Source organism: Pristis pectinata, chromosome 43 (genome assembly GCF_009764475.1).
Source record: "Pristis pectinata isolate sPriPec2 chromosome 43, sPriPec2.1.pri, whole genome shotgun sequence".
NCBI classification, from domain to species: domain Eukaryota; kingdom Metazoa; phylum Chordata; class Chondrichthyes; order Rhinopristiformes; family Pristidae; genus Pristis; species Pristis pectinata.
Genome location: NC_067446.1, coordinates 2,891,837 through 2,917,497, shown reverse-complemented (window position 1 = coordinate 2,917,497; position 25,661 = coordinate 2,891,837). Strand labels below are relative to the sequence as shown.

General features: G+C 52.5%; 1 protein-coding gene across 8 annotated transcripts in view; it reads left to right on the top strand.

The window, feature by feature from the left end:
• uba1 (ubiquitin-like modifier activating enzyme 1) overlaps positions 1 to 25,661 on the top strand; it is a 64,399-nt gene that overhangs the window by 9,536 nt on the left and 29,202 nt on the right. For 5 of the 8 annotated variants that reach the window (XM_052009049.1, XM_052009055.1, XM_052009054.1 and 2 more), the window contains exons 2-9: positions 10,814 to 10,936; positions 12,930 to 12,988; positions 13,942 to 14,110; positions 15,525 to 15,659; positions 17,968 to 18,074; positions 21,779 to 21,869; positions 21,955 to 22,087; positions 24,085 to 24,182. In XM_052009049.1, coding sequence (XP_051865009.1) covers positions 10,814 to 10,936; positions 12,930 to 12,988; positions 13,942 to 14,110; positions 15,525 to 15,659; positions 17,968 to 18,074; positions 21,779 to 21,869; positions 21,955 to 22,087; positions 24,085 to 24,182 — 915 coding nt within the window. Of the gene's footprint in view, positions 1 to 4,881; positions 5,035 to 5,467; positions 5,716 to 10,813; positions 10,937 to 12,929; positions 12,989 to 13,941; positions 14,111 to 15,524; positions 15,660 to 17,967; positions 18,075 to 21,778; positions 21,870 to 21,954; positions 22,088 to 24,084; positions 24,183 to 25,661 lie in introns of those variants that run through there. The other 3 variants (XM_052009051.1, XM_052009056.1, XM_052009050.1) reach the window with 3 other exon arrangements.

Sequence of the window (25,661 nt, the reverse complement as noted above, 5' to 3'; positions counted from 1 at the left end):
AGGACGTGAGTGGGGGTTGGGTGAGGTGGGGTTTTGAGGGAGTGGCAAGATTGGGGGAGGGGGTGGAGCGGTGGGGTGGTTGAGGGAGGGGAGGAGCCGTGAGGGGGTTGAGCGAGGGGGGGTTGGGAGAGGGGCGGTGGGGGTGTTTGAGAGGGAGGGAGACGCGGTTGGGGATGTTGGTGGGGAGAGCGGTAGGAGGGGAGGGGGCAGTGGGGGGGTTTGAGGGGGAGGGGCAGTGGGGGGGTTTGAGGGGGAGGAGCAGTGGGGGGTGTTGAGGGGGAGCAGCGGTTGGGGGGGTTTGAGGGGGCGGGTGAGGGGGGAGCAGTTGGGGTTTGAGGGGGAGGGAGGAGTGGTGGGGGGTTTGGGGTAGTGGGAGCTTGTGGAGGGGCAGAAGTGGTGGGGAGGTGGGGTTTTGAGGTGGGAGGAGTGGTGGGGGCTTGAGGGAGGGTGAGGTGAGTGAGGGGGTTGGGGGAGGTGGGAGATTGGGGAGGGGGAGAAGTGGTAGGCCGGTGGGGGTTTGAGGGAGGAGGAGTGTGAGGGTTGAGGGAGGGGAGAGGAGCGGTCGGGGAATGGGGAGGAACGGTGGGGGGAGATTGAGGCATGGGGAGGAGTTTGAGCAGGTTGGGGGAGTGAGGGAGGTTGGGCGGTGAGGTTGGGGGGGAGTTGGAGGAGGGTATGGTGGGGAGAGAGGGATGGAGAAGTGGGTGAGGGGGTGGGTTGGAGGGGGAAGTGTAGGTGGGGGCCCAGCGTTACCAACTGAGTGAAGGGGGGTGAGCTCAGCGGTAGTGAGTGAGAGGTTTGATTGGGGGAGCAGTGGAATCCAGTTGTATTGAGTGAGTAAGGGGCTATACCGTGGGGTGAGGGGGCGTTGTGTGAGGGCGGAGGGAACGGGAGAGTCGTGGGAGTTGGAGCCCAGTGTCCTGTGGGTTGGAGGGGTGGTGTGGGGTGGTGAGGTGAGGGGAAGGCCAGATGGAACGGCGGGCAGGTGGTGCCAGAGCCTAGTGGTACTGTGACTGGGGTGGGGGGCAGAGAGAGAGAGAGAGGGCGTCAGAGCCCAGTGGTACTGACTGTGTGAGAGAGGGGCATGTGGGTCCCGGAGCCCAGCGGAACTGAGTGGGTGGGTGCAGGGGGAGTGTGGTGGTCGGAGCTCTGCAGTACTGAGGGAGGTGATTGTGGGAGGGGAGCGGGGGGTGCCAGAGCCCAGCCATGCTGAGTGAGTGCGGTGGGGAGGAGTAAAATGAATGCTCTGCTGAGTGGGAGTGTGAGGGGAGGGGAAGTGGGTGGCCTCGGACCAGGGGATTGCTGTAAATTCCTCCTGGTGCCGGTGAATCAGTGGGCGATTGATTTGGGGATGGGAGGGGGAATAGTTCAGAAATGAGTGGGGGGATGGGATTGAGTGTGAGCGGGCATGGATTCCGGGTTGTTGCAAGGAAAGAGAATGGTCGTGCCATTATCCGTGCTTCATTGAGCTGATTGTACATTGGAGATGCTGGATAGATAACTTCGGGATGTGGGGGAGACTGGAGCAACTGGGGTGGGTGGGAGGTAATGTGTAAACTCCACGTGGTCAGCAAGGTGGGCACCCAAGTATTGATAGGTGTCACCGTGGAAGAGCCTGTACGAGGCATCGCAAAGACCATCTAACTCAAAGTGGACACAACCACGGGATCTGGGAAGAAAGAACATAGAAAATCTACAGCACAATTCAGGCCCTTTGGCCCATAAAGCTGTGCTGAGCACGTCCCTACCTCAGAAATTACTAGGCTTACCCATAGCCCTCTATTTTCTTCAGCTCCATATACTTATTCAAAAGTCTCTTAAAAGATCCACCACCGTTGCCGGCAGCCCATTCCACGCACTCACCACTCTCTGAGTAAAAAAACTTACCCCTGACATCTCCTCTGTACCTACTCCCCAGCACCTTAAACCTGTATCCTCTTGTGGCCACCATTTCAGCCCTGAGGAAAAAGCCTCTGACTATCCACACGATCAATGCCTCTCATCATCTTCTACACCTTTATCAGGTCCCCCCTCATCCTCTCACTCCAAGGAGAAAAGAGCGAGTTTGCTCAACCTTTTTTCTTAAGGCACGCTCTCCAATCCAGGCAGCATCCTTGTAAATCTTCTCTGCACCCTCTCTATGGCTTTCACATCCTTCCTGTAGTGAGGCGACCAGAACTGAGCACAGTACTCCAAGTGGGTCTGACCAGGGTCCTATACAGTTGACACTTCCTCCAGGGTTTAAAAATCAGAATACGGTCCTGATAGGAATGCTCCCTCCGAAAATGCTGCACAAGTGTACAGCATCCAACGTCTGCCTTCAGCTCTTCTGCCCCTTCGGCTTCACGCAAGCCTCTTTTTGTTATTTACCCCTCTCCCATCCCGCCTCCCTAGTTGCTGAGCCCTTCCATTCTTTCTTCCTGTGTCTATCCAAGTTCCTTCAACTGCTTCCGGGGGGCAACTCTTGCTGCTCTCCAAGAGGGAGAAAGTTTCCTTCAGTGTTTGGTGTTTGATTTGGGTTGGGGTGGGGGGGGCCGTGGGTGGCAGTGTGACTGTGTGTTGAAATGAGAAAATGCTGGAAAAGTCAATGGGTCAGAGGTGGTCTGTAGTAAGTGAAAGCATTAATTTATTTTTTGGAGCCGAAAAGACCCAACTAGTTAAAAGTTTTGTGTGCTTTCTGCAAGTGCAGATGTGTCAACTATTGAAAACCTTTTGTAATGTGACAGACCCCCTTTCAGGGCACCTCTGCATTTAAGAGCGAAATGCCCTGATACCCTGATGCAACCTTTTTGTATTTGCGTCGTCCAGAATCTTAAAACAATGAGTCAGTGTTGTATGATTTTAATGGCAAAGGAAAATACTTTTTTTAAATACTGCAGATGTTGGATAAAAGCAATAAGACACGCTGCAGATCAGGCAGCACCTGTGGGGGGAGATGTGATGTTTCTTTGTCGGGGTGTATGGTTTGTGATATATGGTGGTTAGTTTGCCTGGAAGCCTCTTGGCTCAGCCCATTTTATTCCTGAAGCTTTTCTTTTGCATCTGAGGAACAAGTTGAATCATTGCAGGTGTTTTCTTTTTTTAAAAAAGCAGATAAATTATTGTGGAAAATTGAGGGCAGTGGGGAATTGGCATAAGAGATGAGGCCTGGGACAGTGAGGAAGGTTCAAATAGCCTATTCCCACATGTTCTAAGTTACATCCCTTGGAGATGACGCAGAGGCAAAATAGTATGCAAGTGGAATTCTTTAAGAAGAAAAATTAGGGTCTTCAGGAGTTGAGTTAGAGGGAAAGATTGAACAGGTTAGAACTTCATCCCTTGGAGTGCAGAAGAATGAGGGGAGATTTGATAGAGCTTTACAAAATTGTGAGGGGTACAGACAGAGCAAATGCAAGCAGGCTCTTTCCACCGAGATTAGGAGAGATAAGTACGAGAGGACTCTGCTTTAGGGTGAAAGGGGAAAGGTTTATGGGGAACGTTAGTGGGAACTTCACTCAGAGTGGTGGGAATGTGGAACGGGCTGCCATCTGACGCAGTAAATGCGGGCTCACTCTTAACTTTTAAGAATAAATTGGATAGATACATGGACGGGAGAGGTCTGGAGGGTTATGGACCGAGTGCAGGTTAATGGGACTAGCAGAATAAAGCTTCGGCACAGACTAGAAGGGCCAAATGGCCTGTTTTCTGTGCTGTAGTGTTCTGTGGTTCTATAGTCAGAAGGGTTAGCATGGATGTTTTGGGCTGAAGGGCCTGCTTTTGTGCTGTATTACTCATAGGGATGGGAATGCCAGCATTTATTAACCATCCCTTGTTCCCTCGGACTGAGTTGACCACATTGATGGGTCTGGAGTTGCACATAAGCTGGTTAGGAGCAGCTGGGTGTTAGTGAAGTAGATGGATTTTTCAGTAGTTTCTCTGTCCATGTCTTCGGCACAAAGATTCCCTATTTTAATTACAATAAAACTCCCGACTATCCGGCATTCTTGGGATTCTGGTGTCGGGTAGGCAGCTTTTTCTGACTATTGTTTGTTACTCCTATTAATGTCCTCAATTCACTTTTCTAGATGCTACGCAGTAATGTAACTTTTCTAGCGAAACAGTTAATTGTACTACAGTAAGATGTCACTAAAGTAGAAATGGTGCAAATAAGGTTTGTGAGGATGTTACCAGGACTGGAGAACTTGGGTTATAAGGAGAGGCTGGATTGGCTGGGGTTTTTCTCCTCTGAAGTGCTCGAGGATGAGAGGTGACCTTGGAGAGGTTAATAAATTCACTAGGTACATAAATAAGGTGAACGGCCACAGTCTTTCCCCCAGTGTAGTCCAAAACTAGAAGGCATAGGTTGAAAGTAAGAGGGGAGAGCTTTAAAGTGGGGTGGGGGAGGGGTCCCTGAGGAGCAGCTTTTTCACAGAGGGTGGTGGGTCTGTGGAAAGAGCTACCAGTGGAAGTGGTAGAGGCAGGTACAACTGGAAGGCAGGTATGTGGAAAAGTCCAGAGAGGTGTGGGCCAAATGTGGGCAAATGGGACTAGCTCGGTTAGGAAACTTGGTCAGCATGGACAAGTGGGGCCGAAGGGCCTGTTTCCGTGCTCTGTAGGTCTATGATTCAGTCTGAAGGGAGCCCTGGTGGGTCAGATGTAAGTGTGGCGGTGGGGGGGGACATCACCCTGATGTGAATGTTTGGGCATTTCCAAACATTTGGATAGCAAATTACTAGCTTTATAATGGATTAAAGCAGCTTTTGAACCCATTTCTCTGGGGAGATGTTCCACCATAGAGAAAACATTTTTGTTTCCAATTGCTTCGTTTGAAGATCGTTCTCACCTGGTAGCTATGCAGTGGAGCTGTATTTAACTACCTCAATTGCTGGCAGTAAGTGGAGTTAATGATTTGCCATGCAGTGTTGGTAGTTGCTGCTTGTCCTTTGAATTTATTTCTGGGCTGCAGTTGCCGCTGCCAGGGCTTGTGTTTATTGCCCTTTTACTGTTGCCCTTGACGCTTGGGACGGTGGTACCGCAGGCACAGAGATGGATTAGGTGTGTACTCCCGCGATCTCGAGGAATGAGAGGGCATCGAATTGAAACCGGGTCAGCCCAGTGGTGCCGGTAGCAGAGCTGCTGCCTTGCAGGGTTTAACCCCGACCTCCGGCGCTCCGTGTGCGGAACTTGCGAGTTCTCCCTGTGACCGCGTGGTTTTCCCTGGTTGCTCCTGCGTCCTCCCACGCCCCGACGACGTGTGGGTTGCCAGAGTTAATTGGCCACTATAAATTTCCCCTAGAGTGTGGGTGAGTGGTGGAACAGGGAGGATAAAATGTGCTAGGGTAGGGTTAGTATAAAATATACCTGATGGTTGTTGCAAACTCGGTGGGCTGAAGGCTGGATTAATCGAGCACAGAGGTAGCAGCTGGGCAAGGCATTCAGCAGATGCAAGCTCAGCTGGTTGGGATCGATTGCCCTGCCCTCTCCTGTGAGCTGGCTGGTGCTGAGAGGTCCGGGGCAGTGAGGCTCAGGCAGCAGTCTGCTGTGTCATGGAACTGCAGTGCAGACGGGTTCAGGCCTGCCTGTGGAGGAGCCATAGGTTGAGCTGACGGCATCTGTCAGTGTTCTGATTGGTGCTTATTTTTCTTTTGTGTCTGTGGGGAACCTGGTTGAGTTTCCCGGCCCAGAGGCCTGTATTGCCTGTCGGTTGAGCACGCGACAAGACCTTTCTGTGACTCGGTGAGGAGTTGGAGGTGCCTCAGCAGTAGTAGCACTGTCTTCTGACAAACTGGACCCTCTCCAAGCTTAACAACAGCACCACCGGTGATCCTAGTGCTGGTCGTGTCTTTGGTGGGGAAGGAGTGGGAGTGTGGTGTCACTGAAGGGAGTGCTGTTGGGGCAGTGTAGTGCCTTAATCTCTGGGAACTTTGAACCAAGACCTTTGGCTGGAGGTGGAGATTGCCATCGGTGGAAGGGCAGTGTGACTGCCCCAAATCCTTAGGGTGGTATTTATCCCAAAACCAGCAGGGGTCGTCTTTTGGTAATGGGTTCTGTTTTTACAGATGTCCGTAAGTCAGAAAATACAAGTGACTATGGTAACCATACCTTCACTGTAATGAATAGAGAGAGAGAGAGAGAGACGGGAAGCTAGTTCTGCCTTTCATTGAAATTAATGTATGTTAGACTTTTAATATTATGGGAGCTTGTTCTTGTCTGGGGTGTCCCATTAGTCAGGTGCTTGTAACCTGGGGGTTGCCCGTATTGCTAAAATGGCTGCTGTGTTCAGCTTTGAGTTTAGCCGGCTGCGGTGTTTGCTTTTTACTTTGCAAAAGCCAGCTTCAGTCTGCGTGTACTTTATCGCTTCTGAACTGCTTCGGGTCGTCCCGAGGTTGAGCCCCCAGAGCTTATTCCCCGCTCTCTTCGTACTTTTGAACGTTTGATCCCTCTGAGGCTATCACGAGTTACTGAGCGCAAGTGGTGGGTCTGGTTACTGGGACTGTTCCCTAATTTTATTCCTCTTCCTGTTTTAATATGTTTAAACACTTCTCTCTTCCTCTCCACCTGGTATCTCCTGGTCTAGACAAGTGCAGGGAGGCCTTTTGGCTCATTTAGGCCTGTATGGGCTCCACAGAGCAACCCAGTCAGTCTCATTGGCGAGACCAAACGCAGACTAGGTGACCATCTGGCAGCACGCCTGCGTTCTGTCCGTAACCGCCACCTGTGTCTCCCCGTTGCCAGTCAACTCCCTCTCCCACACTATCACAGACATGTCAGTCCTCGGCCTCCTCCACTGCCAGGAGAATTCCAAGCGCAAACTGGAGGAACAGCACCTCATTTTCGGTCTTGGAACCTTGCAGCCTGACGGCATGAACATTGAATTGAACTCTCCCACTTTAGGTAATTCTCACCCCCCCCCCCCCCCACCGACCTTCTCTTCCCTTTCCTAGCCTTTTTTTTTCTACTTTTTTCCTCTCCTTAACTTTGCCCCATCCTCAGGTGGATCTGCTCTCCCCTCCTCCCCCCTGCACCTGCCCATCAGTATCTTTTACCTGCATCTACCTATCACCACCCTGTGCCCACCCCGCCTCCCCTCTTTTGTCCACCTGTCACTGCTCTGCTTTTCCCTTCTATATATCGGGCTTCGCCCTTTTCCTATCTTCAGTCCTGAAGGGTCCCTGACCCGAAACGTTGACTGCCTGCTTTTCTCCATGGATGCTGCCTGGCCTGCTGAGTTCCTCCAGCATCATCGTGTTTTTCATCCAGATTCCAGCATCCGCAGTCCGTTGTTTCTCCAGTCAGCTTCAATCATGGAGAATCGTCCACCTGTGTCTACTAATCCCGTTTCCTTCTCTCTTCTGTTCTCCCACCCCCCCCCCCCCCAAATCTACCCCTCACCCACACACACTGGGGGGCAACTTACAGCGGCTGATGGACCCACCGACCCCGCACGTCGCAGGGACATGGGAGCCGGGGGGGTGGGAATGTCATGCGGTCGCAGGGAGAGCGTGCAAGCTCCGCGCTTCAACAGCGCCGGAGGTTGGGATCAAACCCGGTTCTCTGGAGCTGGGAGGCTGCACCTCTGCTCGCTGTGCCGCTCTCTTTGGCTTCTTGTGTCACAGAAGGAGGTAACTTGATCTGCCTCCGTGCTGGGAGTTAGCGCGTCCTCCCCGTGACCGCGTGGGTGTCTTCCGGGTGCTCCCACATTCCCAAAGGCGTGCAGGTCAGTGGGTTAATCGGCTGCTGTAAACTGCCCCCCAGTGTGTGGGTGAGGGGTAGAATCCAGGGGGTGGGTGGTGGTGGTGGCCTTATGAGAAAATGAGTTAGAAGGAAATAACCCATGGAGTAAAGTGGGAGTTAGCTGTCATGGATCTCAAATGCTGTGTTGTAAGAAATAAGCAAAATCCTTTTGCGTCCTTCTCTAAATTTTGTGCTCGGAACTGAACATAACAGGGCCTCCCCGTGTTATGAGCACCTGACTTATGGACGTCCCGTTCAAATGAATGAGAGTTTGGGAGATGGGGGCAGATTTGCTGGCTGCTGCAGGCATCTTCTGCTGGGCGGGAACGGGCCTCCACTCCCCACCTTCCCCCTCCGAGCTGCAGCGACCAGGGGCTGGGTTGAGGAGCTGAGTCGGTGAGGGCGGCTGGCGGCTGCTGTTCCGGTGCCTTCCCGTTCTCCTGTCAGGCCGTTCCTGTCATCCTCTCCGGCATGCCGTTTGTCCGTTTCCGGCCGGGTTATGAGCAGTTCTCTGGGGCGGAACCCCGTCTTAACCCAAAGATTACGACGGCATTCTGCCCCGGAGACTGCTTGTACATCACCTGGCTGCCCTTTCCTATGTAAGGATCTTGGCTGTGGGATACTGGACTTCTAAAGCCCAAGCTGTCGTGTGATTCACTTGTGAGGTTCCTTCAGCTTCCTTGGTCTTCACTGAATCATGCATAGGTAGCAAACAGGTGTGGCAAGCAAAGGCAGGTGGTGTATTGGCCTCTGTTGCAAGAGGGTTGGAGTTCAGAAATGGGGAAGTATTGTTACAATTGTGGAGTGTTGGTGAGGCTTCACCGGGGGGTATTGTGCACAGTTGATCTCCTTATTTTTAAAATGTATTGCTATCCTAGTCTAGAAGAAATCCACCGGGGTAATCCCTGGTATGAGGCGGTTGTCCTATCGCAGACAGCTGGCTCTGTATTCTTCGGAGTTTTTATAAGAATGAGAGACGACCTTGAGGGAGCACGACGAGATGTGATGTTTTCTCTCGTGGTAGAGTCTCGAACGAGGGGCAGTGCTGACAAAAGACTGGGGGGTGTGGTGGTGGGGGGGGAGGTGGTGGTCATCGAAAACTTGAGGTGTGTAGGAACTTGTTGCAGAGCACGGTGAATTTCAGATCTTTTCCCCAGAGCATTGTGGAGGCTGGACTATTGCGGGTGTTTAAAAGAAGTAGATGTTTGAAGGATCAGGGAATTGAGACTAGTGGGGAACCTTGGGGCAGATCAGCCACAATCATAGTGGGTAACAGGGCAGGCTTGTGGGTACTATCATTTTTTGACTTGTACAGCATAGAAACGGGCCCTCCAACCCATTGCATATCTGCTGCCCATCATACCGATCTATACTAATCCCATGGCTGCATTAATTCCATCATTCGGATGCCTCTTAAATGTTGTTACCGTTCCTGCCGCCTCCACCACCACCTCTGGCAGCTCATTCCAGATGCCAAATACCCTTGGATAACCTCCCTCTCACCTGAAATCTATGCCTTCTGGTTTTAGCCAGAACCCCCTCCCCCACGGGGGAAACAGACTCTCTACCCGATCTATGCCTCGTGATTTTATAAACCTCTTAGCATGTCACCTCCCGCTCATTTGCTCCGCTCCAGGGAGAACAGACCCAACCTTAGATGCCTACTGTTCTAGGCAAGCTCTTTTCTCTGCTCCCCATGTAGCTTAATCACACCCTGCCTATAGTGCAGTGCATGGTATTGGTTTATTATTGTCACTTGTACCGAGGTACAGTGGGAAAAACTTGTCTTGCATACCAATCGTACAGGTCAATTCATTACACAGTGCAGTTACATTGAGTTAGTACAGAGTGCATTGATGTACTACAGGTAAAAACAATAACAGTACAGAGTAAAGTGTCACAGCTACAGAGAAAGTGCAGTACAATAACGTGCAAGGTCACAACAAGGTGGCTTGTGAGGTCAGAGTCCATCTTATCATGTAAGGGAACCGATCAATAGTCTTATCACACTGGGGTAGAAGCTGTCCTTGAGCCTGGTGGTACATGCCCTCAGGCTCCTGTATCTTCCACCTGATGGAAGAGGAGAATGTCCCTGGTGGGTGGGGTCTTTGATTATGCTGGCTGCTTCACCAAGACAGCGGGAGGTAAAGACAGAGTCCAAGGAGGGGAGGCTGGTGTCCGTGATGTGCTGCCAAGTGTGGTCTCGCCAACTGTAGCGTCATGTCCCAACTCCTGTTCTCAGTGCCCCACTGATGGAGGCAAGCGTGCCATACAACTTCTTCACCCTGTCTACTGGTGTTGCTGCCTTTGGGGGACCGTGTACTTGTTCCACTAGGTCTCTCTGTTCTACCGTACTCTCCTGGGCCGTACCCTGTACTGTTGGTGTGTTCTCCATTCAGTGTATTTTCTTGTGTTCTTAAATAGCTTAGGTGGAGGATGATTTACCAGGATGCTGCCTGGTTTAGAGACTATGCAGTAGTGAGACTAAGGGAGCTAGGGCTTTACTCTTTGGATAGAAGGAGGATGAGAGGAGACATGATAGAGGTGTACAAAATATTAAGACGAATAGATAGAGTGGACAGCCAGCACCTCTTTCCCAGGGCACCAATGCTCAATACAAGAGGGCATGGCTTTAAAGTAATGGGTGGGAAGTTCAAGGAAGGTTTTTTACCCAGAGAGTGGTTGGGGCGTGGAATGCACTGCCTGGGGCGGTGGTGGAGGCGGGTACATTGGTCAAATTCAAGAGATTACTAGATAAGCATATGGAGGAATTTAAAATAGAGGGATATGTGGGAGGAAGGGGTTAGATAGTCTTAGGCAAGGTTTAAAGATCGGCACAACATTGTGGGCTGAAGAGCCTGTATTGTGCTGTACTGTTCTATGATTCTATGTTGCATCGTGGATTATCGTTGAATAGTAGGGACTCATTCCATAGCACTTCTGTTAACTGGACTAACTGGGAGCAAGGGCTGTGGTGTGCTGATTTGAAACTAGTGGGTCATGCGATCTGACCACCCACTCTGGCTGTCTGCCCTCCATCCACTCACCACCCCCCCACCCCCCCCCCCCCCCCCCCCCCCGGTCTGCTTCCCCCACACAGATGTCCAGTTCTCCGCTTTCCAAGAAGCGCCGTGTGTCCGTGTCTGCTGCAGAACCGAAGGCCGCTTCCAACTGCTCCTCTGTCAACTCCTTGCGGACCGAATCGCCGGCAACCCCTGCCAACGTGAGTGCCTTCCGGGACAGTTGGGGGGGGGGGGGGGTGCGCGAGTGATGTGTGTCCGTGGGATCCTCACCAGCCTGAGTTTGGATGCTGGTAGTCCCTAGCTTGAGGGTGGGGGTGGTGAAGGTTGGCATGGACCTCCAAGCAGGTTGTTGGGGGTGGGGGGGGGGGGGGCGGTGGGCTGCAGGCGGGGGGCTCTGCTGTGTATAGGTGGTGGATGATAGAGGCAGGGCTTTGTTTGACTGGGTGCACTCCCTCACCTTGAACCCAGTCAGCATCCGCAGCGCAGTAAGGTTGCTGTCTTGTCGCTCCTGCGCTCTGGGATCCACCCCAGCCTTCTTCCCCCCGGGGATGCTGGTGGGGGGGGGGGAGGGGGTGGTGGAGGTGGGTGGTCGTGTCCCGATGATGTGCAAGTCAGCGGGTTCATTGGTCTCTGAATCCCTCCCCCCTCCCCCCCCCCCCAGCCGCTGGTGCGCTGCTGAATGGGGAAAGTTGATGGGATTGTGGAGAGAGCAGGGGGAATGGAATTGTCACTGTATGCTAACATTAACTGAGTGGGCTGAATGGCCTCCTATATTAATATGAAATTCCAAAGATGCACCCTTTCAGCAAAGAAAATTCTTCTGAGTGTCCTATCCATTTATCCTGAGAGCCAGCCAGATTCCCTAACTCTTTGCAACAGCACAGGTGATCAATTGTTCAGAATGCTTTATAGTACAGGAAGCCATTTAGCCCGTCAAATCTATGCCAGATCTCAGAGGAGCAGCCCCCAGCCACTACTTTTGCCTACTCTCTTCTCCACTCCCCCCCCCCCCCCCCCATTCTGCCCCTCGCCCACACACACGAGGGGGCGATTCCCAGCGGCCGGTTAACCCACCAGCACCCGCATGTCGTCGGGACGGGGGGGGGGGGGGGGCGGGGGCGGGGGGGGAGGTGTTGGCAGCAGGGGGAGAAGCCCACCTGGTTGCCGGGAGGACGCGCAAACTCCCCACATGCGGGGACAGGCAGCGCCAGGGGTCGGGATCCAGCCCGGATCCTCAGACCTGTGAGTCCTCTCCAGCTGGGGATGGAAGAGACTGCAGTCAGCGCACTGTGGATCAAGGCCATCTGAATCCATGCCAGCTCTTTGCGCAAGCAATTTAGCTAGAGCCGCCGTCCCCTCCCATTTCACCATCCATCTTGGCACCCTGCAGTTAGAGTCCCACCCCCCCCCCCAATTCTCCCTGAGCACAAAGAACGCAGTAGTTCCCTCTCGTCCCAGTTCACCTCTGCCCCCAGTACATATACCGGGCGATCGCCTCCCCTCCCAGGAGAGCTGCTCGTAAGCATGTGGTGGCCTCTCTGTGAGGCATTGTTCCTTGCAGAGTGACTTGGCGCCTTTGGGAGGAAGGGAAGCAAAGTGCAATCTCAGGAGCCGGCCGGTTATTTAATCTTTGCCCTTATTTGGCGTAAGTGACTCAATTTGGGATTATGAGTCATCTACCATTACAGCTGCTAAATTATGCATTACTCAGTAAGCAGGAAGCAAATGGTAGCAGCCGAGGTTCCTCACCTTGCTGTGTTGTAGGTCGACCGCTTCCTAGGACCGGGTGCCTGTGGTTCAGCTAAGGGTGCGGTGGTGGGGGAGGGGGTGTCTCTCTTGTGCGTGGTACAAGTCCTTGGGGTCTAGTCAGATGGGACTGCGTTATAGCTTTGAGGAGGATTGGCGCGGGGGTGGGTGTATGCAGAGTGCAGTGTTTGCTTCAGGAGGACCACTGTTTGGGAGACAGAGTAACAGCACTTTATGTATTGGTGGCCTTTAGCTACAAGTCCTGGGACTTTGCACTGTTAGTTATCACCTCCCAGGTAGTGTGTGATGGGACAGTGTGGAGGGAGCTTCACTCTGTGTCTGACCCCGGGAGTGTGTGATGGGACAGTGTAGAGGGAGCTTCACTCGCCCCGCCCGTGCTCTGAGGGAAGTCTTACCCCGTGCTGACGCTGAGCTCTTTACTTTCAGGGTATGGCGAAGAATGGAAATGATGCGGAGATTGACGAGGGACTGTACTCCCGGCAGCTGTAAGTGAGGTCTCGCACGATCCTATGCTGGACTGGTGTGGATCCTGGCAGCTATTCAACTGTGCCATAGCAAACCCAATATTTGCCCTCCACCATCCTGAAGCATTGCTTGCCGATGGGACCTCTCCCCGATGTCAAGATACGCACTGCTCTTTCCCTCCCTCCCCCAACACTCAATGCATCAGCGATCTGTTCTGGGGCAGGCAGCTGCTGCTGTTGGAGCGACGTTAACACCCAGTTTGTCGTCTGTCACTTGGGTCCCTGACCCTCGACGCTGCCTTCTTTGGGGAAGGACCCAGTCACTTCATTCAGCTGTACAGCTGCTGCTTCCAAAGGCCCCACAGCACTTGTTCCCTCGACAGCTCCTCCTGTTCCCTTTTTGCACCTTCTCACCGAATCTGGGTCCTCTACTGCGTCACCCCTTAAACGTTCCTCACTGGATACTTTTCCCGATCTGATTTAAGCCTTTGCCCTGGCGCATGTGGGCAGGGCGGGGATAGAACCCGGAAGTAGTTCGGGGGAAAGTGGAGGGGACGAAATAGTGACCAGTGTTGGCAGATTAAGGGGTGGGTTCCAGGACACCGGAACTGGGGATCGAACCCAGTTCACTGGAGCTCCGAGGCAGCGGCTCTACCTGCTGTGCAGCACAGCCTCACGATGGTCCACTCTGCACTGGGTTACTCAAACACCCTCCCACCCCCACAGAGAGTGAACGTGAATATCCCGTCGTATCCAGCCGGTTGTGCCAAACTTCCGTGGAGGGGACGACAGGGTGAGGGACACTTAATGTTGTCGAGCAGACGCTTAAGCCGCCCCTCTCTCTTTCCTGGCTCCCTCGCGGAGCTTCAAGGAGGGATGCTTGAAGGTCTTTGTGTTACCTAGCAGACCTTTAAACCCCTCTCTCTCCCCCACCCCTTTCCAGAATTCCCTTAACGGCTGTGCTCACTTTGCAGGTACGTCCTCGGCTACGAGGCGATGAAGCGGATGCAGAACGCCAACATTCTGATCTCGGGCATGCGAGGCCTGGGCCTGGAGATCGCTAAGAATGTGATCCTGGGGGGAGTGAAGACCGTGACCATCCATGACCAGGGGGTGGCGCAGTGGGTGGACCTGTCCTCCCAGGTGAGAGCCCCCCCCCCCCCCCCACGTTCCAGCTACCACAGAGAACCCCTGAGCCACTAGCAGTGAGAAGTTCACATGCTGGAAGAAACCGTTAACAAACGCGCCCTTCCAGGAGAGAGTGATGGTTCCAGAGAGTGGGCTTGCACTTCTATACTGCCTGTCCCATCCACGAGTCGGGGGGAGGGAGGGGGGTGGATGCACAGCAAGATTCTGCGGGCAGGCCTTGAACGCGACCAGGAGATGCAAGAGACTGCAGATGCCGGAATCTGGAGCAACAAACAAGCTGCTGGGGGAGCTCCGTGGGTCGGGCAGCATCCTTGGGGAGGGAAAGGAATTGTCAACGTTTCCAGTCGAAACCCTGATTCAATTCCTTTCCCTCCCACAGATGCTGCTCGACCCGCTGGGTTTCCCCCTCCCCCAGCAGTTTGCTTGTGTCGTGGAAGTGGCCAGTGTTGGCGATGAAGGGGTGGGTTCCAGGGCGCCAGTGTAACCTCAGCCAGCCCTTGCTCTTCCTCCAAATGGCCGTGGGATCTTTCTCTGTCCCCTCGGGCATCCTATCACTGAGCACAGTGGACAAGGAGAAGTTAGAACAAACTCTGATCGTTTTCTCTGGAGTGTTGTATACTGAGGGGTGACTTGATAGAAATTTATGGGGGGGGGGCAGTCAGAATCTTTTTTCCCCAGGGTGGAAATGTCTGATACTAGAGGGTGTAGCTTTGCAGTAAGAGGGGGAAAAGCTTAGAGGAGATTTACGAGGCAAGTTAATTCTTTTTAACAGAGAGTGGTGGGTGCCTGGAACAGGCTGCCAGGGGAAGTGGTGGAAGCAGATACAATGGCAATGTTTAAGAGGCAATGAGAGAATGGAGGGATATAGACCATATGCAGACAGGTCTGCAGTTTAAAACAGCATCATGGTCGGAGGGCAGGCACGGTAGTGTCGCGGTTAGCGTAATACTTTACAGCGCCAGCAACCCGGGTTCAAATCTGGCCGCTGTCTGTAAGGAGTTTGTACGTTCTCCCTGTGTGTCTGCGTGGGTTTCCTCCGGGTGCTGCGGTTTCCTCCCACAATCCAAAGACATATGGGTTAGGAAGTTGCGGGCATGCTATGTTGGTGCCAGACGTGTGGTGATACTTGCGGGCTGCCCGCCCCCCCCCCAGAACACTCTATGCAAAAAGATGCATTTCACTGTGCGTTTCGATGTACCTGTGACTAATAAAGAAATCTTATCACAGACGCGATGGGTTGAAGGTCCTGTCCCTACACTGTACAGTTGTACGATCTGAGATGCTGGGGAGGATTTGGCGCATTAGATGAAGCCGTCGCTGTTTTGAATTGCAGCCGTTGTGACTAACTCTTGTTCTCTTGCCCCCTGCCTTTCTCTCTCTCTCTCCCCCACCCCCCCACCCCACCCAGTTCTACCTGACTGAGGCCGACCTCTCGAAGAACAGGGCTGAGGTTTCCCAGCCCAAGCTGGCAGAGCTCAACACCTACGTGCCAGTGACGGCCTACACCGGGGAGCTGACGGACGCCTACCTAGAGCAGTTCCAGGTACATGGCCTTGCAGGGTCACGGGGCCAAGGGGCGGGTCTTTCAAAGCGGTGGGCAAGTGTTGCCCCTCCCATCCCAGTCTTGTCATTTATAGCTCTCCTTTTAGTCCCTCGAAGGACCCGCTGTGAAATGGGGTCACTTTCATAAGAGGCAGCAGCAAAAGCCTCCCTCAAGCGGCAAAGCAACGAGCACTGTATTATTATTGACGGATAAGTACAGGCATCTGGACGTCCCGCGCTCTACTCTCCTCCTGCACATGTGAGAGGGTTGAAGGCACGAGAGACTGCGGATACTGGAATCCAGAGCCAAATAAGAAGCTGAAGGAACTCAGCGGGTCAGGCAGCATCTGTGGAGGGAAAGGGATGGTCAATGTTTTGGGTCGAGACCCCGCATTAACTTCACAGATGCCACCCGGCCCGCTGAGTTCCTCTAGCGCCTTGTTTGTTGCTTGTGTGTGAGTGGTGTCTCTGACCCTGAAGCACCCGTTTATGCTCATCCTATCATGCCCCTACACCCCCTCCCCCAGATTCTATCCCCCACTGGCCAATTAATTAACCCATTGACCCCTTGGGACGTGGAAGGAAGCTGTAGCACCTTGAGGGTGGGGGAGCCCATGTGGTCACGGGGAGAATGAGCAAGCCCTGCACTCGCACGAGCAGACAGCACCCAGAGGCGTCTGTCGAGTCTCACACGGTGGCAAGAGGTGTGCCTCTTCTTCCCTGGCTTCCCCTCCGCCATTACCTAATGCATCAGCGATCTCCCTTCTGGGGCGGGAGTTGCTGCTGCTCTTTGAGCGATGTCAACACCCAGCTTGCTCGTCACCCAGGACCCTGAGTGCTTTGGGGGCATTTGTAAAGGGAACCCTACTCCCCCCACCCTCACTTCTTTCAAAAGTACAGGTGCTACTGCTGTTTTCAAAGGCTCTGCAGCCCTGCAAATGTTCAGCTCCTCTTCCCTTTCACGACTTCCTACTGAATCCATATCTGCTGCTGTTTTCACCCATTCTGGGTCGCGTCTTGTCACGCAATAAAAGTTCTTCCTTGCCACTTCTTTTGTCAGCCTGACGAGTGCGTACCCTCTGGTTATCCACAGTCGAACCAGGTGGGGGTTGAAGCCCCGGTCACTGAGGCTGTATCTTGTATACAGAGACATTTAGTATCTAGAAATCCATCCATCTCCTCGAATATGCCAACTAATCAAAGACCCCGGTCATTCCCTCTTCTTCCCTCTCCCGTTGGGCAGAAAATATAAATAGATATAAATAGAACAATACAGCACAATACAGGCCCTTCAGCCCACAATGTTGTGCCGACCTTTAAACCTCGCCTAAGACTATCTAACCCCTTCCTCCCACATATCCCCCTATTTTAAATTCCTCCATATGCTTATCTAACAATCTCTTGAATTTGACCAATGTACCTGCCTCCACCACTGCCCCAGGCAGTGCATTGAACGCCCCAACCACTCTCTGGGTAAAAAACCTCCCTCTGATATCTCCCTTGAACTTCCCACCCATTACTTTAAAGCCATGCCCTCTTATATTGAGCATTGGTGCCCTGGGAAAGAGGTGCTGGCTGTCCACTCTATCTATTCCTCTTAATATTTTGTACACCTCTATCATGTCTCCTCTCATCCTCCTCCTCTCCAAAGAGTAAAGCCCGAGCTCCCTTAGTCTCTCCTCTTAGTCCATGCTCTCTAAACCAGGCAGCATCCTGGTAAATCTACACCCTTTCCAACGCTTCCACATCCTTCCTATAATGAGGCGACCAGAACTGGACAGAGTACTCCAAGTGTGGTCTAACCAGAGTTTTGTAGATCTGCATCATTATCTCCATGGCTCTTAAACTCGATCCCACAACTTATGAAAGCTAACATTCCATAGGCTTTCTTATGCAAGAGCTTGAACAGGCTCAAGGACAGCTTCCAATCCTGTTACCAGACTCTCAGACAGACCTCTTGCCCAATTAAAAATGAACTCTAGATCTCTCGATCTGCCTCGTTGTAGCCCTTGCACTTGCCTTCCTCTACAGCACTTTCTCTGTAACTATGACGCTCTATTCTGCATTCTCTTATGTCCTTTTGCACATGTATGGAAGGATCTGTCTGGATGGCACACAATAGATTTTCACTGTATCTTGGTGTGTGTGTCAATAATAAACCAATTGCAAGTAATAATTAAGTCCCAAAAAACGTGCAGATCTGAGCCTTAAAAAAAAAAGTGCCACAAAACACGGATCAGTCGGCATCCATGGGGAGAGAAACCGTGTTCCGGCTTCGGGTCCTTCACCTTGTCTGTCCTCCCTGGCAGGTGGTCGTCCTCACCAACTCCACCCTGGATGAGCAGCTGCGGATCGGGGAGTTCTGCCATTGCAAAGGGATCAAGTTCATCGTGGCGGACACCAGGGGTCTCTGCGGGTGAGCGAGAGCGGGGGGGGTCGGGGTCCCCGAGGGCTGCTCGGAGGGAGTACCTCCCGCGCAATGCACTGTCCTTGCATCTGCCGGGCCTTCTCGAATCGCGGATCTCGACGGCCGGTGAACGTTTGTTACTGTTGGCGGACACAAGTAGGAGGACTCACCGCACTCTGGGGTCCTTTAGTGTCTCCTGGAGGGAACAACTGGAGCTATGGTTTAACGTTCCAACTGTAGGACCCTGTCCTCGAGTCTTAGGGCACAGGCATGTCTTCCACTACTACCTATACATTTCACCCACCAGAAGTGTTGTATTTTGGTAAGTGAAACCAGGGTAGGACTTCCACAGTGAATGGCAGGGCCCTGGGGAGTGCTGTAGAACAGAGGGAGCTTGGAGTACAAGTACATGGTTCCCTGAAAGTGGTGTCGCAGGTAGACAGGGTGGTGAAGAAGGCGTTTGGCACGCTGGCCTTCATCAGTCAGGGCACTGAGTGCAGGAGTTGGGATGTTATGTTGCAGTTGTACAGGACGTCGGTGAGACTGCATTTGGAATATTCAGTTTTGGTCACCCTGCTGTAGGAAAGATGCCATTAAGCTGGAAAGAGTGCAGAGGAGATTTGTGAGGATGTTGCTGGGACTTGAGGGACTCAGTTAAGGAGAGAGGTTGGGCACGTTGGAACATTTTTCATTGCAGTGTAGGAGAATGAGGGGTGATCATATAGAGGTGTAAAAATGAAGGGCATAGACAGGGTGAATGCAGTCTTTTTCCCAGGGTTGGGGAATCAAGAACTAGAGGGCACAGGTTTAAGGTGAAGGGAGGGATTCAGGAGGAACCTGAGGGGCAACTTTTTCATCCAGAGGGTGGTCAGTATGTGGAATGAAGCAATGGGTGAGGCAGGTACATTGACAACATTTAAAAGGTACTTGGACGGGTCCATGAATAGGAAAGGTTTAGTGGTATAGGGGCCAAACGTCGGCAAATTGGACCGGCTTAGATGGGAATCTTGGTCGGCATGGACTGGTTGGGCTGAAGGGCCTGTTTCATGCTGTGTGACTGTAAAACTAAATCCCTCTCCATCTGTCCTTCACCTCTCCCTTACCGGTTCCCATTATCACCTTCCTTAGTTGTCCGATTCCAGTAGTGTTTGTGTCCTGGCTCATCACCCTCCAGCCTCGTCTCTCTACCTTTGTCCTGCCCCCCACGTGACTCCCATCTCCCTCTGTCTGCTTCCCCCCTACCTCTTCCAACTCTACCCCTCCCACCTGGCTCCATCTGCCCGTCGTTCTTCTCCCCTCCTCGGTCAACCTATCACCTCCTGGCCCCTTGTCTCACTGTTGCCCCCCCCCCTCGTTATTACCAGCTATCTTCCCTCCCCACTCTCGGTCCTGACGTGGGATCTCAACCCGAGGCATCGTTCCTGTCCTCTGCCGAGGCTGCTCCACCTGCTTAGTTCCTCCAGCGGTTCGCTGCAGAAGTGGGGACTCGTACCCATGATGGTCCACGCCAACCCGTCGATACTCCTGGTTTGTCCCCTTCTCTGCCTCAGCCATTCAAGTGCTTGTTTGGACGCTGCAATGTTGCGAGATTCTCTGCCTCCACCACCCCCTCAGGCAGTACATTCTAGATTCCAAATGGGGGGCAGATTCCCCCCTCAGATCCCCTCTAAACCTCCTACCAGTTAACCTATGCCTTCTGGTTTTAGGCACCTCTGCTATGGAGAAAGTAGCAAACCTATCAGGTCTCCCCTTGCCCTCCTCTGCTCCAGGGAAAACAGATCCAGTCTTGCCCTGTATCACTTGCAACATCCTGGTGAATCTGCTCTGCACCCTCTCCAGCCCAATCACTTCCTTCCTTTCGTGTGGTGACCAGAACTGCACGCATCAGTCCAACTGTGGCCTGACCAATGTTTTGATAGTTTTACCACAACATATCCTGCAACCACTCTCTCGTTCCTGCACTTCTCTGCAGGTTTATTCCCTTTTTTGTTATTGCCACTACATTACAGTCCCACGTACTCTTTTGTGCTTTTAGCTCACCAACCTTATCGACTACACTCATTTAAAATCCACGTGGGTAAATTACGTCGTCTTTTCCCCCAACGCACCTTTTTTCCACTTCTGTACAGGGTCTCCCCAGGTTACAAATAACTTGTGGAGATCCCACCTTAAGCAAGTTTTTCCCCTACATTTTGAAAGCATTTTTCAAGCTGGTCATAAATATTTCAAGGTGTTCATTAACGGCTGGAGACAGTATACATCCCATTAGTTTTAACAATTAGTTTAACAACTTGTCACAAGTGTTGAGCTATATGACATGAGTCGCTGTGGGAAACGGACACTCCTGACTTGCAGAGAGATCGACTTGTGTACAGTTCTCGGGAATAAAAGTTGGTTTATCAAAGTCGTAGGCATATGTATACAGGTATAAATGCCATGAAACTGAGCTTTTTGCAGCAGCAGCTCAGTACTTCACAAGACGAGGACAAACACAAGTTAACAAATTTAAATTAACATGCATGTGTGCAAAATAAGTGACACTTATGTAAGATTGAGAGAGAAAACAGTCCGAGGTAGCGTTGGGGTTTTTCAGGTGGGTTCAAGAACCTGACGGCAGTGGGGAAGAAGCTGTTGTTGAAACTTGAGGTGTGGGGTCTTCGGGCTCCTGTACCTCCTGCCTGATGATGGCATAGACAAGAGGGCAGGGCCTGGATGGTGGGGGTCCCTGATGATGGACGTCGCCTCTTGTAGATGTCCCTGTGAACTGCCTGTTATTAGTATCCATCCCTCTGCCTGTTAACCCCCCCTTGCATCGCAGTGGACCTCCTGTTTTGATGCATAATACCACATTGACTCCTGTGGCAAAGTGAGCCTGTGGGTCCAAGAACCACCTCGTTACCCTGCGCCCTCTGGCCCATAGACTGTGGGAACGGGTACTGAGGTAACCCACTGTGTTAGAATCGTTCCCCATCCCCCCAGGGCAGTGAGCAGACCGGGAGTGGCTTCGCTTATTTTCCGGACTCCCGGGCACTGGAAAACCGTGCCGGTGGAGAGGGACGTGACGGAGAGGGTGCGCAGAAGCAGGAGCACGTGCAGGCGGCCCATTCCCTGGCTAGCTGCCTTCACAAAGCATCCTGTAGCTGAATTGGGAGTAGGATGAGCTGTTGCTTGGAGTAAATTGGATACGATCGCCACGTTTAAGAGGTGTTTAGACACTTATATGGGCAAGTCGGTAGAGCAGCAGATTTTTAATCTGAGGGTCCAGGGTTCAAGTCCTTATTCTGGGCTGGCGCAGTAGTGTAGCGGTTAGCGTAACGCTATTACAGAGCCAGCGACCCGGGTTCAATTCTGGCTGTTGTCTGTGAGGAGTTTGTACTCTCCCCGTATCTGCGTGGGTTTTGTCCCACATTCCAAAGACGTACGGGTTAGGAAGTTGCGGGTGTGCTACGTTGGCGACACTTGCGGGCTGCCCCCAGAACACTCTACACAAAAAGATGCATTTCACTGTGTGTTTCGATGTACCCGTGACTAATAAAGATCTTAAGTACGGCAGATCAGCGGGAACATGGTGGGCCAAAGGGCCTGTTTATGTGCTGTAGGACTGATTTCTCTGTGCGACGTGTGGCTCTACCTGACCGTCCGCTGCCTAGCTGTGGCATAAGCCAGCCGTTGCTCCGTTACTAATCCCAAACCCTTGTGTCTGGACTCCCCAGGCAACTGTTCTGTGACTTCGGCGAGGAGATGATAGTGTTGGACACCAATGGAGAGCAGCCTCTGAGCGCCATGATCTCGATGATCACCAAGGTAGGCGCCGAGCCCTCCTGCCTGTAAGTTCCCCTCCCTGCCCTCCCTTCCCCTCCCTCACTGACGCCCCTGCCCTGTGTTTCAGGATAACCCTGGCGTGGTGACCTGCCTGGACGAGGCCCGGCACGGGTTCGAGACCGGCGACTTCGTCACCTTCACCGAGATCCAAGGCATGCAGCAGCTCAACCAGTGCGACCCGGTGGAGATCAAAGTCCTAGGTCAGTGCCCGCCCGATGGCTTCCTACCCCTGCACCGTAGGGACCGACAAAAGTCATAATCCACTGTCCCGATCATTTGGACATCCTGATCCCTCAGCCCCCATTTCCCACCCTCTGGAGTTGTCGGGGTCTCTGCTTCCACTGCTTTCCCCTACTGATAAATGGAGTATTGTATAACATTTTTCAAAAGGTAAAAGTGAATTAAAATGGTGTTGGGTTATTACAATAAAATTCCAACTATTTGATGCCCAGCAGTGAACATTATTCATAGAATAAAGAACGGTACAGCACTAGACAGGCCATTCGGCCTACGATGTTGTGCTGATCTTGATGCCAATTTATGCTAAATGTCCTCCTCCTGTGTATCATCCGTATCCCTCCGTTCCCTGCACATTCACGTGTCTGTCTAAAAGCCGCTTAAACTCCAAACTACCTGCTTCCACCTCTACCCCGGTAACCCATTCCAGGCATTAATTAAAAAGAAATTTGCCCCTCACGATGCCTTTAAACAACAATGTCTTCCCCCCCCAACTTAAAAACATATCCTCTGGTGGGTAAAATTTCTGCTCGGGGGGGTGGGGAGGGGTGCGGAGGAGATTCTGCTGTCTGCCCTATCTACGCATCTCATAATTTAAAAAAAAGCCTCTATCAGGTCTCCCCAGGGAGAACAACCCAAGTTTGTTCAGTTTTGTAGCTCATGCCCTCTAATCCAGGCAGCATCCTGGTGAACCCCCTCTGTAGCCTCTCCACATGCAAGTATGCCGTATCCCTTCTTTACCACCTTATCCACGTGTAGCCACTTTCAGTGAACCCAAGATCCCCCTGTACTTCAATGCTATTGAGGAGCCTACCATTAACTATACACTTCCTGCTTTCATTCGACCTCCCAAAGTGCAACACCTCACAGTTGGGTTAAACTCCATCTGCCACTTCTCTGCCCATATTCATAAGTGATTTGTATCCCGCTGTATTCTCCACACTGCCCACAACTCCTCCAATCTTGGTGTCACCTGCAAACTTGCTAATCCACCCATTTACATTTTCGTCTGAATCATTGACAGGTATCACAAACAAGAGGTCCTGGCACCGATCCTTGCGGAACACCACTGGTCACAGACCTCCAGCCAGGATAACAGCCCCCCCCCACCCCTCTTCTGTCTTCTGTGGGCAAGCTAGTTCCGAATCCAAACTTGCAACCCGCACTGGATCCCAGGCATCTTTATCTGCTGAATCGACCCACCATGAGGGACCTTATCAAATGCTTTACTAAAGTCCGTGTGGATAACGTCCACTGCCTTACCCTCACCTCAAAAAAAAACTCGATCAAGTTTGTGAGGTGTGACCTGCCTCGCTATTAAACTCCTATTAATATCCGAATGTAATTTTATTTTACTTGCACATTATGCTGCAGCGTAATAAGTTTTCCAGTGCTCCCGGTGAGGTTAAACGGCAGTAGGAAACACCGTCGCTCCAGACCCCAACCCTGGCTTCAGCTGCTCCATGGCTCTGGTACCCCTCACTCGCACTCCTGACCGAGCGAGCCAGATGCAGGACTTCCCAACCATCGGGTGCCGGATTATCGGCGCCTGATGTTTAAATCCAATGGTCTGGAAGATCTGCCAGTCCCAGGGGTGGTGAGGCTGCTGAGTTATCGGGAGTTTTACTGTACTGTGATACTAGTCCAGGCGTTGGGATTAAGACCAAGACAGAGCCAAGGCGTCGAGCTAGTTGTCAAGTGCCTTGTGCCATCACATTCCACTTTCCCCGGCCACGTTGCCTCTAACTTCACACAGGGGAGTCAAACCTGCCCCCAGATTTGACAACTCCTTCCCAGCTCTTGCCCTAACACGTCTGCAGGATACTTCACAGCCCATGTGGTGCATTCACTGCGAGGGGTGCACACACTGGACTCGAGGTTGTGCCTTCCCCCATAGCTCGCTCTGCGCACGCTCTCAGTCCTCTGGGGTAACTTCACCTCTTCCCATCTCTCCCTGCAGGACCCTACACGTTCAGCATCTGCGACACCACCGGATTCTCCGACTACATCCGTGGTGGAATCGTCACTCAGGTCAAAATGGCCAAGAAACTGAAGTTTGTGAGTGCCCGTCCAGATCTTGGTCTTTCTCACTGGCGTGGGAGGCTGGCTCTCCAGCGGTCCCGATCTCTCTTCTCCCCTGCCACGTACCCGTCGATATCCCACCGTTCCTCCCGCACCAGAAGCAACTTGCAGCGTCCCGTTAACCCTCTTTGGGACGTGGGAAGAAACCGGGGCACCTGCAGGGGTTGGGGGGAACCCATGGGGAGAACGCGCCAACACCACACAGACAGGGTCAGGGTTTGGATCGAACCTGGGTCATCAGAGTTGTGGTGCCCCCCCCCCCCCCCCCCCCCCCCCCCCCCCGCAGCCCAGTAGAAGCTGAGGCTACAGAGTGGGACACATCTGGCTGAACTCGCTAAACTCTCGTCATCCTCCCAACAGGATCACCCAGACGTCTCCCCTCTGGCTCCCACGAGCTGTTAGGCGAAGTTGTGGTTTAAAGAGCCCTTCCTGCATATAGATAGATATCTTTATTAGTCACACGTACATTGAAACACAGTGAAATGCATCTTTTTGTGTCGAGTATTCTGGGGGCAGCCCGCAAATGTCGCCACACTTCTGGTGCCAACATAGCACGCCCACAACTTCCTAACCCGTATGTCTTTGGAATGTGGGAGGAAACCGGAGCACCCGGAGGAAACTCAAACAGACACACGGGGGGGGGGGGGGGGGGCGGCAGGGAGGGGAAACATACAAACTCCTTACAGTGTAACGCTTTACACCGCCAGCGACCCAGGTTCAAACAGGTTCAAATCTGGCCACTAACTGCCACAGTACTGTGCCTGCCCCACCCAGCTGAATCTTGGGTGTATGATAGTCATACAGCACGAAAACAGGTCCAACAGCCCAACTTGTCCATTGCTGACCGAGGCGCCCAACTAAGCCAGTCCCACTTGGCCCATGTCCCGCTAAACCTTTCCTATCCATGCACCTGTCCAATTGTCCTTGTACCTGTCTCAACCACTTCCTCTGGCAGCTCGTTCCATATATGCACTACTCTCTGTGAAGAAGACTATCACAGCGCCAGCGACCTGGGTTCAATTCTGGCCGCTGTCTGTGAGGACTTTGTACGTTCTCCCTGTGTCTGCGTGGGTTTCCTCCGGGTGCTCCAGTTTCCTCCCACATTCCAACGACGTACAGGCTAGGAAGTTCTGGGCATGCTATGTTGGCGCCAAAGTGTGGCAACACTTGCAGGCTGCCCTCAGAACACTCCACGCAAAAGATGCATTTCACTGTGTTTCAATGTACATGTGACTAATAAAGGTATTGGTTTATTATTGTCACTTGTACTGAGGTACAGTGAAAAACTTGTCTTGCATACCGATCGTACAGGTCGATTCATTACACAGTGCAGTTACATTGGGTTAGTACAGAGTGCATTGATGTAGTACAGGTACAATAACAGTACAGAGTAAAGTGTCACAGCTACAGAGAAAATGCAGTGCAATAAGGTGCAAGCTCACAACAAGGTAGATC